The sequence below is a fragment of the Pan paniscus genome, chromosome 7 (assembly GCF_029289425.2).
Source record: "Pan paniscus chromosome 7, NHGRI_mPanPan1-v2.0_pri, whole genome shotgun sequence".
Classification (NCBI taxonomy): domain Eukaryota; kingdom Metazoa; phylum Chordata; class Mammalia; order Primates; family Hominidae; genus Pan; species Pan paniscus.
The window spans coordinates 149,984,599-150,002,022 of record NC_073256.2 but is presented as its reverse complement, the minus strand read 5'-3'; the positions used below and the strand labels follow the sequence as shown (position 1 = coordinate 150,002,022).

Below are 17,424 nucleotides of genomic sequence, written 5' to 3'. Positions count from 1 at the left end.
TTTTATTTAATCTCTCAGTAACCCTGGGAGGTAGGAGGGATTATTACCCAAGAGGGGGTAAATTTTCCAAGAGTGAGTCTTGTCAAAGTAAACAGGGACCAAAGGAGCCAGAACATCAGTCCTCAGGACTTCAACCAACTTTGCTGCTTTGATTGTGGTAAAATACACATAACTTAAAATCGACCATTTCAACCATTTCAAAATGGACAACACCATGGCATTTAATAAATTCACAATATTATACAACCATTACCATTGTCTAGTTCCAGAAAATGTTTATCACCCCAGAAGGAAACCCCATGGTCCTTAAGCAGTCACTGCCTATTCTCTGTCTTCATGGCAACCACTAATCTGTTTTCTGTCTCTATAGATTTGCCTATTTGGGATATTTCATATTAATGGAATCATACAACATGTGGCCTTTGTGTCTGGCTTCTTTCACTTACCATAATGTCTTCAAGCCTCATCCATGTTGTTGCACGTGTCAGAATTTCCTTCCTTTTTATGGCCAAATACTATTCCATTGCATAGATATACCACATTTTGTTTATCCGTTCACCAGATGGTAGGCATTTGGGTTGTTTCCACCTTGGCTCTTGTGTACCAGGGCTAGCCTTAGTGTGGTCCCTTCCTCTCCACACCAAGCTGTCTCAGATCAGCTGTGTGCCTCTCCACAGAATTCCTGTCAATTCTTCTGCCTGCTTGCTGCCAGGTTATCTGCCTTTACAAAGACCCCAGCTCTTCTCCAGCTAGCTTCATATCCTCTGCTCCTCCAGCTTCCCAAGCTGCCGTTTCTACTGTTTTTCAGACAAATCACTGTTTCATCCTTGTAAGTCCTTTCCATTTTTAAGCCCTATGTCTGGTGTTTAATGAATGTATAACCCTTTCTTTTTCAGCTCTGTTGGCTGCTTCCTGTTCAGTCCTCAAATGGAAACATTCCTCATTCCCATGCATGTGCATTTTAAGGGGTGGTAATATTTCTCCAGTCTATGTAGTAAAACTCTTTCATTCCCATGATTCTGTCTAAATGAATTATGCTATAATTCCTGGTTATCTTTATGGGCACATGGGTGTCTACTTGAAAGTTAAATTCATTCGTTCACACCTGCTTCCTGCCTTTATTCAACAAGCATCTATAGAATACCTACTATGTGCCAGGCATGGGGAGACTGTAACTGTCTCCCCAGTCATGATCTCCTATCACTTAGAGCCCTGTGAGGGAGGGCAACAGACAATAAATAGACATCTGATGAGTTACAGAGGAAGAAGCCTGCTGTCAAGGAAAGGGACAGTGTTCAGGGATGGGAATAATGCTGTGCGGGGAGTGGTCAGGGAAAGGGGGAGACATGAGCAATGATAATTGAAAGATAAGAAGCAGCTTGCTCTGCAAAGAACTGTCAGACAATTATTTCTGCCAGAGAAAGGCCATGTAGGTAAGGACAGATGAACATTTTAGGGGGCCCAAGCATGGAAAATACTACATAATCCATTAAGGGTAGATATCACACGTGAAGCTGTAGAAAACCTCATCTCTATTATTATTATAAAAATTGTTTTTAAATGGCATATAATAATGCTTTATTAACACTAGCTATGTACTGGGCACTATACATGTTCCTTCCTAACAATCTTAGGGCTAGATGTTAGTAATATCCCCATTTTACAGAAGAGGAAACTGAGGCCTAGAGAGGTTAAGGAATGTGGTCCCAGGTAATAAAGCAGGAAGGCATGGAGCCAGTTCCCCACAAGCCTGTGTGACTCCAAACCTATGCCTGTAACCCTTGTATTAGCTTACCTGCCTTAACATTTGTGATTTTTAAAGCAGCTCTGCAGTTTCTAATGTTCACAATTAGTATTTTGAAGTATGTGAACATAATTATTTGGCCAAGCTTCTGATTTAATGAGTGATATGAAATCTAAATCTTTAATTTGCTCATGAGTGGAGGAGAATAATTGCCACCTGATCTTGGGGTCACTGCCATAAACAGAAGGGTTTGCTTATTCAGCAGGATGTGCCTTTGAGGGGAGAAGCAATCTAGTCTTCCAGGAGAGATAGTATTAGGGCAGCTGCAGAACAGCTGCAGGGGATCCAGAGCCGCCAAGGAAGCAGGAGCTGGTGGTTGCAGGCCTCAAGCAGAGTAGAATCAGCATTCCTGGCTATTCAAGTCTTAGGGGCTTAAAATAAAATATTCATGAAAGAGCATGGCAAGCTGTTTTTTGCAAACCTCTGGTGTTTCAGACCTCAGATATTTTTGGGTTAGGGGCAATCAATGCCAAGTGTACTTGTGGGTCTAAAAATGAAATTGCTGATATATTGAATTTCCTTTGGTCTGGGAATTAATTTAAAACTAATTTTTTAAAGACCCATTTTGCATGGATATTTTAAACGTCCTTCATTTAAATGGTCCTGTAAGTGTGAATTTATATTTGCACTTATTCAAACTTGATATTTTTTAAAATTGTAAGATTTTGTGTGTTTAATTTTGAAGGTATATGGATACCTCTTTAATCGATGTTGATGTGCAACCAACTTATGTGCGAGTAATGATCAAAGGAAAGGTAAGTAGAACCCTGTAGACTATTACAATTTCAAAAGCTAAGCTTTGAACTAAGCTGTGGTGCCTCAAATTTTTTTAAGTATTATTAAAATAGACAAAGGGCCTGGGCGCAGTGGCTCATGCCTGTAATCCCAGCACTTTGGGAGGCCAAGGCGGGTGGATCACCTGAGGTCAGGAGCTGGAGACCAGTCTGGGCAACATGGTGAAACCCTGTCTTTACTAAAACATGTGGCTCATGCCCGTAATCCCAGCTCCTCGGGAGATTGAAGCAGGAGAATTGCTTGAGCCTGGGAGGCGGAGGTTGCAGTGAGTTAAGATCACCCCACTGCACTCCAGCCTGGGCTACTGGAGTGAGACTCTGACTCAAAAATAAATAAATAAATAAATAAAAATAAAACAAAACAAAATAGAAAAAGGGAAAGCAAACAGAGTGCTATTTTTTAGCACATGGTTTTATATCATGGGAGTGGTATAAGGTGGGAATGGCTGCTGACCATATGTAGTTGGATATCATTAATATTTTAAACCTGTGTCTATTGTGTTACACTTTTTTCAAAACTAATAACATAATTATATGTGTGGGAGCCTATGCATGAAATTAAATTGTACACCCATTCTAAGTTGTCAATGATTTCATTCATAACAACTATAATTTTATTATTTCTAAAATACCATTTTTTGCTAATTTGGGCTAATATGGGCTTGAAGATTAGCTTAAAGATTTTTAAATGGAAATATGTTGATGGTTTTTTGACAGGGCTTTCTCTATAAATTACATGAACCCATGAGCATGTCACTGTTTGTGATTGATAACTGTTCTTTAGACTACTTGTTAAAATAGGTAAAATAGTTTGTGCATAGAAAGCATAGCTCATATCAATATTTTTAATAAGCTTAAGCACATTTCTTAATTGAATGGTGTATCTTGAATTTGTAATGAAAATGCCCCTTGTAGTAACCCTGTCATGTAACGTCCTTGCTCTCAATGATACTTTCTTTCTACTTATTTTCAGCCATTTCAGCTTGTCCTTCCTGCAGAAGTGAAACCCGATAGCAGTTCTGCTAAAAGATCTCAGACAACGGGTCATTTGGTCATCTGCATGCCCAAGGTAGGTCATGTCATTTGGGTCAATTTCAAGTCTGGATATGAGGGTTCCTGAAGGAACTTGACCTGTCAGGACTAATGATGACTTCTGATTAAAGTACATTTTAGTTGGGAGCACCAGGAAATCTCACAGCAGCTGAGGTAGGAGAACAACGGTCTGTGAGAACAAAGAACTCAGACTGGGATGTGTTTGGGGCCTAAGGTGGTTTATCCTTTCCTGAAAGAACTTAAGGAAATTAAACTTAAAAAAATTAATTTGTCCATAGAAAGAACTTGGATTCATCATTACAGGCCATATGAATGAGTTGGGATATTTCCTGCTGTAAGCTGCAGAAACCCCAAATAAAACTGGCTTTTATCATAAATAAATGGTTCATTTCTTGTATCAAGATAGGAGAAGGTGGGGAATAGGGGATCGAGGAACATTGGGTCAGGATCTTTCTGATGTGTCAACTCTGTCCTCAGACTGGTTTTCTTCCATAAGATGTGCACTAGCAGTGACTTGGGCAGCATACTTTCATGTTCCTATCTTGCATGAGATAAAAAGACAGAGGATCAGAGAAAGAAACACAGAGAATCTGTCCCACCACAATGAAACAGAAGTTCCTCTGGAACTTCTTAGGTCAGTTTAGCTGAAGAGCCCACCAAGTCTTGATTAGCATAATCCTGAACCATTAAAACCAATCTCTAGCCAAAAAGATGGTAGTACTATCAGCCTTCCATGGGTTCACCATCCATGGATTCAACCAACCAGGGATCAAAAATATTCAGGAAAAGAAGTGTGTCTGTACTGAACATGTACAGGCTTTTTCTTTTTCTTGGTTCCCGAGACAATACAGTATAATAACTACTTACATAACATTTACATTGTATTCGGTGTTGTAAGTAATCTGGAGGTGATTTAAAGTGTACAGATGTTTGTGGGTTATATACAAATACTATGCCATTTTTTATTGGAGACTTGAGCATCTGAAGATTTTGGTGTCCAAGGGATATCCTGGAACCAGTTCCCCACAGACGTATTTCGATTGGTTTCTATTAATCATACCTCATCCCATAAGCTAGGGGTAGGGTCAACTTTGCCCAAGTCATTTAGATTTCAAAGGGGAATTGTAGATAAACCAGTCAAAATTGGGTTCTGCTGATGAGGAAAAAGAGTAGAATGAGGGAATGTCAGCTATGAAGAGTACAAACTTGATTAACCAAAAAGATTTCTGTAATAATTTAATAATTCTGCGTTTCCTGTAGCCAATTTCCAACGGATTCATTATAGGTAATCAATTATGTATTTTTACTCGGAGGCAATAAAATAGCAAATACAATTTGTTGTCAAGTAATAAAATAACAAACACAGCTGTAAGAATTGTATTGTTCTTGATGACTATAACAAATTAAAGAAATGCTTCTATAGTAACCAGAATATTCTATAGGGAAATCTAAGATATAAGTTAATTACCTCAGTACTTTGATACAGACATTTGTATAACACTATGATTAGCAGCCTGTTGTTTTTGTGTCTGTGTGAAACTTCTAACTGGAAAGCCAAAGATTAAATAGAGACTCTGCTAATTCCTAAAGGGAAATCAAGACAGATGATTTGTGTATCTTTTGCAGGGTACCAACCAATTGATGAGAAAAGCTCTACTGTCACTGTTTATGAGTCTTAAACAACTGCAGCATTCTTTTCCCCTTTTCCTTTATGTTTTTAATCTGTCTAAATTTTTCACATCAAAAACACATGAAAATAATAATAAATGGCTTATTGAGGAAAAAGCATTTTAGAAGTGCTTGATTGGAGATGAAATAATTTATATATATATGGACTAGGAATAGTTCTATTTTCATCATTAATAAATTATGAATAATATTTTCCCTTGAGGGATATATTTTTTAAGATTTTCGACTACTATGTTAAAGTAATATTGATGTATAAGTTCTTCGTTTTCTATCATTATTCTTTTTAAAAGGTAGATAGTAAAAACAAACTTTGGGGAATAATTTCTTGCTGAAAATTTGTCGTCTTTTTCATCCATAAGTAGTTATTTGCAAGGATCTTAAAAACCACCAAAAGTTTAAAAAATTCTAATTTCATTTATACTTAATATTAAAAATGTATATTTCTGAAAGTTAACATCTTTCCAATTATTATTGATTGAAACATTTTAAGTACCAAAGTTTAACCCATGGAGCTATTCTGTATTAGTCTGGACTTATGAACTTACTGTGGAATTGTGTGAGTCTGACCTGCATTATAATTACTGAGGGAAATTCTTGGAGTTATGAAACATACTGTAAGAATCAACATTTGTCCATCATCAGACAAGTTGATGAAGAAACTGTGATATGTGTGTGTGTGTGTGACCGTTTAATATGATAAAATATCATTTAGCCCTAAAGAGAGTGAGATTTTGCCATTTGCCACAACATGGATGAACCTGCATATTATGCCAAGTGAATTAAGCTAGACACAGAAATAGAAATATTGCTTGATGTCATTTATATATGGAATATTAAAAATAAATTCAAATATACAGAGATAGAGAACAAAACAGTGGTTACTCAGCATTTTTTCATGATGTCAAATTAATATTTTACTCTTTTCTTACTCCTAAATGAGGCTGGATCTATACACTCTGGGTATTGACCAATATGCAAGTTTCATCAGTTTGTCTCTTCCCTGTCATGTGGGTCATGGTTATGTTTTGTGTTGCTGCCATGTCAGTGGATGTTCCCAGCTCAGCCCGTTGTTCCAAGAGGCTTCACTTTGTGCTAGCTCTGCAATCCTAGGTGCTTCCCAACACTCACCACTGGGTCGATGGCATACTACAGATTGCTGTAATACACAAATGTCACAGTCCCTAGTGTACAGCCACATTTCCCAGAAAGTCAGTTGTCACTGTACTTCCTCTACCATTTTAACAAGGGTCACTGTCTAGGCTAGAAGTGGCAAGTGAAGTAGTGGAAGAGGTGTACTCTGGCCATCTCATAAAGATAGCATCCAGCAACGGGGGAATCATAAAAAATGGTACACCTGCATAGAGCACTTACCAGGAATGGAGGCTGCAGGACTGGAAGTTGCTCTGGGTGAGTCAGCAAGTGAGTGGTGAGTGAATGGGAAGATCCAGGATGACTATACACTACTGTGGCTTCAAAACACTGTACCCTTAGGCTACACTAAATTTATTTTTGAAGTGTTTCTTTCTACAACAATAAACAACTGTAACATTTTTACTTCATAAGCTTTGTAGTTTTTTTCCTAAGTTTTGACTCTTATAACACTTAGCTTAAAACCCAAATACATTATACAGCTATACAAAAATATTTCCTTTCTTTATACTCATATTCTGTATGCTTTTTTCCATTTCTAAAAATTTTTGGCCAGATGCAATGGCTCATGCCTGTAATCTCAGCGCTTTGGAAGGTTGGGGCAGGAGCCCAGGAGCTTGAGACCAGCCTGGGCAACATAGTGAAGCCCAATTTCTACAAAAATAAAAATAAAAATTAGCCAGGAACTGTGGCTCATGCCTCTAGTCCCAGCTACTCAGGAGGCTAAGGCAGAAGGATGGCTTGAACCTGGGAGGTAGAGGCTACATTGAGCCTAGGAGGTCCAGAGGCTACATCGAGGCTGCATTGATTGTGCCACTGCACTCCAGCCTTGATGACAGAGCAAGACCCTGTCTCGAAAAATAAAAATAGTTTAATATTTTATTTGTTTACTTTTTAAAATTTTTTGTTAAAGACTCAAACACACACATTAGCCTAGATCTACACAGGGTCAGGATCATCAGTATCACTGTCTTCTGCCTCCACATCTTGTCTCATGGGAAGGTCTTCAGGGACAACATTATTTTTTTAAATATAAGTAGAGGGAGCACACTCTAATATAATGATAAAAAGTATAGTACAATTAAACATATAAACCAGTGACATAGTCATTTATCATCACTATCAAGTATTACGTACTGGACATAATTGTATATGCTATACTTTTATACGACTGGCAGTGCAGTAGGTTTGTTTATGCCAGGATCACCACAAACATGCGAGTAATTCATTGTTCTACAACATTAAGATACTTACAGTGTCAGTAGGCAATAGGAATTTTTCAGATCCATTATAATCTAATGGGACCACCATTGTATATGACTGTATATGTAAATCAGACCAAGTCACTCTTCCCATTTTATTCAGAGTGAGAAACCTTAGAAAAATATAACCATTAAAATAGAAAAACACTTTAGAGAAACATTCTAGAAAAACACTTTGGGAAAACAAGTCAGAAAAACATTTACCAGATGGACAGTACCCCACCCGGGTGTGTCAACAGATGGACAGGAGTCCGGGTCCGGGTGTGGTTATCAGGGACACCAGATGTCCAGGGTAGTGTCCCCTACATTCCCAGAACCAAAGTAGAAAAACATTTCCAGGAAATACCCCTTCCCGCCTGTGAGCCCCCAGACCAACCAGTGTGGGACAGCTGGGTCAGGCCATAATTGAAAACCAATCAGTTGCTTCCAAACCTCGCGCCTTGAACCTTTTCAAATGTGTGAACCAATCAACTTATTGTACCCCACCCTGTTCTAATTTGTAACCTCCCCCTGTGTGACTTTGTGGTTTTTTGCCTTTATAAGCAGTGTGTAACAGCCGTTCGGGGTCTCTCGGCCTCTTGTGCTGGGGACCCTAGCGCGCTAGCAATAAAGGGTATCTCTTTGCTGTGACCCCCATGTCGAGTGGTCTCTCGCGGCGACCCCTCTCGAACTTGGAATCTTGAGCAAGGTTCCAACAAGAGTTAAAGGCAGAGTCCCCTGATAAGCTGTCCCCCCCACCCCATTATCTCCCTGACATCATCTTCTACCACTTCCTTCCTAGTCATTGCAGCCACATTGGCTTCCTTGCTATTTCACAAACATGACAAGCATCTTTCTACTTCAGGACTCTTGCACTTGCTGTTCTTTCTGCCAGAATGTCCTTCCCCAAGATGTCCTCATAATTTGCTTTCTGCTCAAGTGTCATTATATCACTGAGGCCCTTCCTGATACCCATATTTACAAAACATCTCCTCCCAACCTCAGCATTCTGTATCCCCTGTTCCTGCTGTATTCTAAATCTCCTGTTCCTGCTGTACAGTCTAAATATTTAATTGTTTATTTCTTTTTCTATTTTCCCCAACAAGAATTTAAGCTTCCTGAGAACAGGGAATGTTGTCTGTCCTTGTCAATGGCATCTAGAACAGATCCTGGCAAAGAGTAGGTCTTCAATAAATTTTTGTTGAATGAGTGAATACCTTAAATGTATCTTTAAAATACATTTTAATATTTAGAACATGCATCTCCCCTAAACTACTCTCCCTCTCAACTATTTCCTGATTATTTTTCCATATGTATTTTTCTGGGTTAACTTTCAAATGAGTTTCTCAAATTCCGCCTCTGAAAAGACCATTGGAATTTTTATTGCCATGGATTTAGAGGCAGTGGGAAGAAATGATTAAGGGAATGGGCTCTGGAGCCAGAAAACCTGAATTAAATTCTGATATTTCACTCAGCAACTGTGTGACCTTGGCAAATTATTCATCTCTCTGTGCCTCAGATTCCTCATTCATAAAATGATATCAGTAGTAATTCAGACCTCAAAAGGTTATTTTGAGGATTATGCAAGTGAATATAAATAAAGTACCTAGGACAGCGCTTGGGACATAATACACACTACATTAATGTTTACTGTTAATATTATTCATTGCTAGTAATGCATATTATTAAATAATATCAATTGCTACTAGCTAGTATTTTATAATTATTAAGATTGCATTGAATTTACAGATTGTAATAGGAATGAATTGATGTATTTACATTATCAAAATTGGATATTCAATAATGTGTCTCTCCATTATTACTCTTATTTTATGTCCATTAGAAGGTTTTCTTTGTGGGTAGTTTTCTCTCTATAGTTGCTACACATGTCCTAAGTTTATTTATAGATATTATATGTATGATTTTAGTTTCTATTTTGGTTGGGGTTATTCCTCATCACATTTTCTAGGAGTTTATGTCTGGCCTTCATTCCAAGTTCTTTAAAATGTGTAATCAAACTAAGTTCTATGTACATAATCTTTTCATCATCATCCGGAGGATATCTAGCATATGATTTTACCACAGTCCAACTTAAAATTTAACTGGAATTTTGCATGCACTGAGAGACTTGTTCACTTGCATCAAGTCATTAAATTAAACTGCCATCTCAATTCTTAAATGACAAGTTACAGGAACACTCCAAGAATATGCTTCATGATTTCCTTTGGGTGTTTCTTCAGAATAATTAACTGAGATTAAGGAAGTTGCCATGTGAACTGAACAGCAAAATATATTTACTACTTCAGTGGGTGAATATCTTGCTTAATTCTGTTTATACTGAGCATAAGAACTGAAGATCACATATTAAGGTCAATAATACAGACCATACTTCTAACAAACACAATCTCAAACCAACCTCCTCCTTATTAGTTGCACACATTCCACTTTTTCTCTGCTCAGATATACTGGTGATATACCCAACACAAATGCACTTTTATTCGCTGATTGTCAAGTGGGTCTATAGTGTTACCTGGGCATCTTGCTAGGTTTTCTTGTTTCATCCGTACTTCTGCTCTTTTATTTCTCATTCTCAGCTCATTTATAAAACTTCCAACTGAAGCTCATTCCTGAAATTTCTAACTGAAAAAAGTGGAAGCCTCAAAAGATAATTTCCACAAACTTTAACCATAATGGCTACCCACCTATCTGCATTTATATCCTCTTGTGCAACCTGGCCTTCCTTCCTTCCTAATTCTATGAATGAACTGTCTGTGGTGTATGCAATCCCTCTAGATGTGTATTGGATCCTATTTCCACTTGCTTTTAAAAGACTTCCCATTCCGCCCCCGCCTTTGGCAGTTCTCTGCTCTCTATACTTTTTCTTTGAATGTCACCTCTCTGAATCTTACATTAGAAAACATTCTGAAAGGTCTCCCCTCTTAAAAAACAAAGACAGAGCAAAATAAAAACATCCCCCTCTATTTACCGCCCTGGTCTACTTCATTGCAAAATTTTTAAAAAGACGCCTCTATTTGCTGTTTCAAATCTTTTCTGATTATCTCTCAAATCAACTCCAATTAGGCATTATCTCCTCCCCACACCCCCACCCCCCACTAAAACATCTCTCTTTGATGTCTCCAATAACCTCCAGATTACTAAACCTGGTGATCATCCCTTGTCCTCCTATTTAACCTTTTAGTAAGCTTTTTACCCCTTATACAGTTCCTCCATATTTAAATCCTTGCTCACTTGGCTTTCAATACACAGCTTTCACTCTGCCACCAGATACTTCTGTCTGCTGGAGTCCTTTGCCACCAGGTGCTTCATTGCTGGTTGTTTCTTATATCTAGGCTTCTGCAAGTTGGTGTGTGCAATAATTCAATTCTGAGACCTCTGTTCTTCTCTATTTGTACTCCTTCCTACATACTACCATCTTCTCATAATACCTCTAGAGCTCTGTCATCTGCTAAAGGCCAACTAAGTCATAAGGAACAACAATCACACTGAGAACTTAAGAAGATGGACTACATATTTTAAAAACATCTTAACAGTACCAGTACCTACCAAGATAGTGAATAGCCACTGTCCTCTGAACAAAAAGAATCCTTCAGTGACCACACAGGTGGGAAGAAAACAACTAATGTCCAGAGCCTGCGAAAAAGGGAACTCTAATAAATCGCTCTCACTTTGGGGTGTGATTCTGAAGGATTGTAACCTTTTAGTAAGGTGAATAAGATGTAAACCAGTCATCAGAAGGCCTCACAGCCTGTCTTCACACTATCTAACTTGGACTTGAGTTTGAGTGAAGGTTGTCTTGGATAAGTAACACCCACACATGCCTGGCAAACCCAGTGAAAATCCTTTCTAGAAGAGGCAGGCTCAAATTATATATGTTACAAACATACACACATATGTATGTATGTGTGCTGTGTGTGTGTGTGTATATATATATATATTTCAAATTAAGTATCCAGTATGCAAAGATAAACTAGATACACACAGGGACATGAGTAGGATTCAGTAGAAACCCAGTCCAGTTTTGGAATTTGATTATGGCAGGTTGTTGCTCTTCTTCCTTGAGGGCAACCTTGAGGGTCCCACAGTTGCTGTAGGCATTAAATTGTTAGAAACAGACTGTAATACACTGTTTTAATTTGGTGTCTTTCAGAAGCAGAAATTTACACAGGGATTGCAGTAGAGTAGTTTATTTGGGAAGTATGGGAATGCTGGAAGGGAAGGCGGCCAATAGAGAGTTCTCTGTTAAACCACCTTCCCTGGTGGGAAAACTCTAGAAGACAGTGCTAAACACATACCTCAGCACAACCCTACATAAGGGGCGATGGAACTGGGACATTTTTGCACCAGCTCCTGAGGATCCTTGGTTGATGGCTGCTCCCTGTTGTGGGGTGGTAGTGACATTGATGTTGATGCTGATTATGTTAGGAGGCAATAGTCAAGCATGAAATGTTTTATAAGGAAACAGAAAATACAAAAGTGGTTTAATACTTGAAAATGAATGAAATAAAAATGTTTTAGAATTGAAATATGATAAATTTAAAATTTAATGAGTAGATTTAACAGCAGATTAGACATAGCTGAAGAGAGCACTGCTACACTGGAAAGTAAGAAGATAAGATCCAGAATGAAGCATAGAGAAAGAAAATATTAACAAAGACAGTAAGAACATGTAGAATAGAGTGAGAAGGTCTAACATGTTTAGTTAGTGTCATATGGAGAATAAAGGAAGAATTTAGCAGAGATAGTTTATTATTATTATTATTATTATTATTATTATTATACTTTAAGTTCTAGGGCACATGTGCACAACGTGCAGGTTTGTTTCATATGTATATATGCACCATGTTGGTGTGCTGCACCCATTAACTCATCATCTACATTAGGTATATCTCCTAATGCTATCCCTCCACCCTCCCCGCACCCCATGACAGGCCCCGGTGTGTGATGTTCCGCTTCCTGTGTCCAGGTGTTCTCATTGTTCAATTCCCACCTATGAGTGAGAACATGCGGTGTTTGGTTTTTTTGTCCTTGTGATAGTTTGCTGAGAATAATGGTTTCCAGCTTCATCCATGTCCCTACAAAGGACATGAACTCATCATTTTTTATGGCTGCATAGTATTCCATGGTGTATATGTGTCACATTTTCTTAATCCGGTCTATCATTAATGGATATTTGGGTTGGTTCCAAGTCTTTGCTATTGTGAATAGTGCTGCAATAAACATACATGTGCATGTGTCTTTGTAGCAGCATGATTTATAATCCTTTGGGTATATACCCAGTAATAGGATGACTGGGTCAAATGGTATTTCTGGTTCTAGATCCTTGAAGAATCATCACACTGTCTTCCACAATGGTTGAACTAGTTTACAGTCCCACCAACAGTGTAAAAGTCTTCCTATTTCTCCACATCCTCTCCAGCACCTGTTGTTTCCTGACTTTTTAATGATCGCCATTCTAACTGGTGTGAGATGGTATCTCATTGTGGTTTTGATTTGCATTTCTCTGATGGCCAGTGATGATGAGCATTTTTTCATGTGTCTGTTGGCTGCATAATGTCTTCTTTTGAGAAGTGTCTGTTCATATCCTTCACCCACTTTTTGATGGAGTTGTTTGATTTTTTCTTGTAAATTTGTTTGAGTTCTTTGTAGATTCTGGATATTAGCCCTTTGTCAGATGAGTAGATTGCAAAACTTTTTTCCCATTCTGTAGGTTGCCTGTTCACTCTGATGGTAGTTTCTTTTGCTGTGCAGAAGCTCTTTAGTTTAATTAGATCCCATTTGTCAATTTTGGCTTTGGTTGCCATTGCTTTTGGTGTTTTACACATGAAGTCCTTGCCCATGCCTATGTCCTGAATGGTATTGCCTAGGTTTTCTTCTAGGGTTTTTATGGTTTTAGGTCTAACATTTAAGTCTTTAATCCATCTTGAATTAATTTTTGTTAAGGTGTAAGGAAGGGATCCAGTTTCAGCTTTCTCCATATGGCTAGCCAGTTTTCCCAGCACCATTTATTAAATAGGGAATCCTTTCCCCATTTCTTGTTTTTGTCAGGTTTGTCAAAGATCAGATGGTTGTAGATGTGTGGTGTTATTTCTGAGGGCTCTGTTCTGTTCCATTGGTCTATATCTCTGTTTTGGTACCAGTACCATGCTGTTTTGGTTACTATAGCCTTGTAGTGTAGTTTGAAGTCAGGTAGCGTGATGCCTCCAGCTTTGTTCTTTTTGCTTAGGATTTTCTTGGCAATGCGGGCCCTTTTTTGGTTACATATGAACTTGAAAGTAGTTTTTTCCAATTCTGTGAAGAAAGTCATTGGTAGCTTGATGGGGATGGCATTGAATCTATAAATTACCTTGGGCAGTATGGCCATTTTTACAATATTGATTCTTTCTATCCATGAGCATGGAATGTTCTTCCATTTGTTTGTGTCCTCTTTTATTTCGTTGAGCAGTGGTTTGTAGTTCTCCTTGAAGAGGTCCTTCACATCCCTTGTAAGTTGGATTCCTAGGTATTTTATTCTCTTTGAAGCAATTGTGAATGAGAGTTCACTCATGATTTGGCTCTCTGTCATCTGTTATTGGTGTATAGGAATGCTTGTGATTTTTGCACATTGATTTTGTATCCTGAGACTTTGCTGAAGTTGCTTATCAGCTTAAGGAGATTTTGGGCTGAGATGATGGGGTTTTCTAAATATACAATCATGTCATCTGCATACAGGGACAATTTGACTTCCTCTTTTCCTAATTGAATACCCTTTATTTCTTTCTCCTGCCTGATTGTCCTGGCTAGAACTTCCAACACTATGTTGAAGGAGTGGTGAGAGAGGGCATCCCTGTCTTGTGCCAGTTTTCAAAGGGAATGCTTCCAGTTTTTGCCCATTCAGTATGATATTGGCTGTGGGTTTGTCATAAATAGCTCTTATTATTTTGAGATACGTCCCATCAATACCTAATTTATTCAGAGTTTTTAGCATGAAGGGCTGTTGAATTTTGTCAAAGGCCTTTTCTGCATCTATTGAGATAATCATGTGGTTTTTGTCTTTGGTTGTGTTTATATGCTGGATTACATTTATTGGTTTGCATATGTTGAACCAGCCTTGCATCCCAGGGATGAAGCCCACTTGATCATGGTGGATAAGCTTTTTGATGTGCTGCTGGATTCGGTTTGCCAGTATTTTATTGAGGATTTTTGCACCGATGTTCATCAGGGATATTGGCCTGAAACTCTTTTTGTTGTTGTGCCTCTGCAGGCTTTGGTATCAGGATGATGCTGGCCTCATAAAATGAGTTAGGGAGGATTCCCTCTTTTTCTATTGATTGGAATAGTTTCAGAAGGAATAGTACCAGCTCCTCTTTGTACCTCTGGTAGAAATCGGCTGTGAATCTATCTGGTCCTGGACTTTTTTTGGTTGGTAGGCTATTAATTATTGCTTCAATTTCAGAGCCTGTTATTGGTCCATTCAGGGATTCAGCTTCTTCCTGGTTTAGTCTTGGGGTGGTGTATATGTCCAGGAATTTATCCATTTCTTCTAGATTTTCTAGTTTATTTGCATAGAGGTGTTTATAGTATTCTCTGATGGTAGTTTGTATTTCTGTGGGATCAGTGGTGATATCCCCTTTATCATTTTTTATTGCATCTATTTGATTCTTCTCTCTTTTCTTCTGTATTAGTGTTGCTAGCGGTCTATCAATTTTGTTGATCTTTTCAAAAAACCAGCTCCTGGATTCATTGATTTTTTTGAAGGATTTTTTGTGTTTCTGTCTCCTTCAGTTCTGCTCTCATCTTAGTTATTTGTCGCCTTCTGCTAGCTTTTGAATGCATTTGCTCTTGCTTCTCTAGTTCTTTTAATTGTGATGTTAGGGTGTCAATTTTAGATCTTCCTGCTTTCTCTTGTGGGCATTCAGTGCTATAAATTTCCCTCTACACACTGCTTTAAATGTGTCCCACAGATTCTGGTATGTTGTGTCTTTGTTCCATTGGTTTCAAAGAACATCTTTATTTCTAGCAGACATAATATTTAAAGAGATAATGGCTAACTGCAGGATTTATACTTAGGGTTTTTACATGTATACCCACTGTACAAACTGAAAACATTTTATATACCTTCAGTCTGGGAGATACTGTGCTATACTTTTTATGAATAGAAAAATAAAATTGGCTTGGCCCCTGCCCTGAAAGACTTTACCACCTACATTCATATATCTACAATTATGACTATTTAGAAAAAATTGTATATGCTCTGTGATAAACAGTTTAAACAACTCACTTTCTGCAATAACCCTGTAACCTGGGGATTTTTATTATCCAGATTATTTAATGAGGCTTGCTGAGGTTATATACATTTCCCAAGGTCATAATTTAATAAATAGATGTGTCATGTCATAGAAAACACTAGATTGGGGTCATTAGTTCTCTTCTTTCAGAATCCTGTAATAAATGTGATAAGTAGACACACCATTTAGGCTCTTGCTTTTATCCTTATACCAGTTAATAATAACGACAAAGACATAGCTACTATTTATTGAACATTTACCATGTGCCACACACAGTGTTGAATACTTTGAACATCTTATGGAGTAGGGGTGATTATCATTTTGCAGAACAGGAAATGAAATTCTGATGTTGCCTTAAATCATAGGGTATGTTTCCAAATGAACACAAACAATGCCTCATAATTTTCATCTACAGCCAGATTACTTTTGGATCATTAGCAGCTTAATATAGGAAAGTGCTTCACCTTTAAAATTTTGTTCCCAATATTTCTACTCTAAAATAAGGAAGTGGTTTAGGATATTTCATGAGTATCAGTATCTTAGCAGTCTTTATTCTCCTGTGAAATTCCTCCCCAACCCCACTAAGAAAATTGTTGAGGATCAAAAGTAGATACAATGAAATGTATCCTTTCTTCCATGATTCCTCATACGACTTTAATTGGAAGATAACCTGCATAGTTACCCAGCTTGTTGTCAACTGGGGGACAAGGAAATACACATTATTTGCAGATAATTGTTTTCTTCAAGGTTATAGAGAAGCCTCTTTTCCAAATCATGGGCATCCTCTCTAAAACCTTGCCTGGCCTCCTCCCAGAACAAGGGGTTGTCTTTTCTCTTTTCTGTGTTTCCTGGAAGTGAAATAAACAAATGCCACTTAAATAATGAAATCTATTGCTGCCAACTTCATACATTCTTGTCAAAATAAACATATAGTAGATACCAGATGAAGGTCAGGCCCTAGCTGCTCAGAAGGTAAGTCAGATCTCACCAGGAGCTCCCTGCACAGCTGACCTTGATCCAAGAATGGAATCAGCTTTGCGGGCACTGGAAAGTCACAGGCCCCCCGTTGCGAGGTAAGGCTCCTAGGTATGAGGGAGAAGGCTCCTCAGGGCTACACACAGGGCAGGTGGTGCTCTCAAGAATGGCAGTGCTCGGTGGGCTCTGGGGAACAGCCACGTCTTGAAACAGACCCATCAACTGCATCTTTCTTGTATTCTTTATATCCATGAATCTGTATACGGTTATTTTAAAAATAAAATAAGAGGTGACCCAAGGCTAGCTCTCCACTGGTCAAGTGATGTCTCTGTCCCTGACTGCAAAGGCTCCCAACACAGTCTTTCTGTGACTTGGTTTCATAGCTTCTGCAGAACTGCAAAGTTGCCACTTAAAATGGGCTTTGTCCCTTTTTC

General features: G+C 38.2%; 1 protein-coding gene across 5 annotated transcripts in view; it reads left to right on the top strand.

Annotated features, from left to right (window-relative positions):
- The window catches only part of DNAAF11 (dynein axonemal assembly factor 11), a 105,726-nt gene that overhangs the window by 61,679 nt on the left and 26,623 nt on the right, over nucleotides 1-17,424 (top strand). For 3 of the 5 annotated variants that reach the window (XM_003830093.6, XM_057303090.2, XM_008955466.4), the window contains 2 exons: nucleotides 2,490-2,559; nucleotides 3,572-3,667. In XM_003830093.6, the coding sequence (XP_003830141.1) occupies nucleotides 2,490-2,559; nucleotides 3,572-3,667 (166 nt within the window). Of the gene's footprint in view, nucleotides 1-712; nucleotides 830-2,489; nucleotides 2,560-3,571; nucleotides 3,668-5,277; nucleotides 6,337-17,424 lie in introns of those variants that run through there. The other 2 variants (XM_063606908.1, XM_034966617.4) reach the window with 2 other exon arrangements.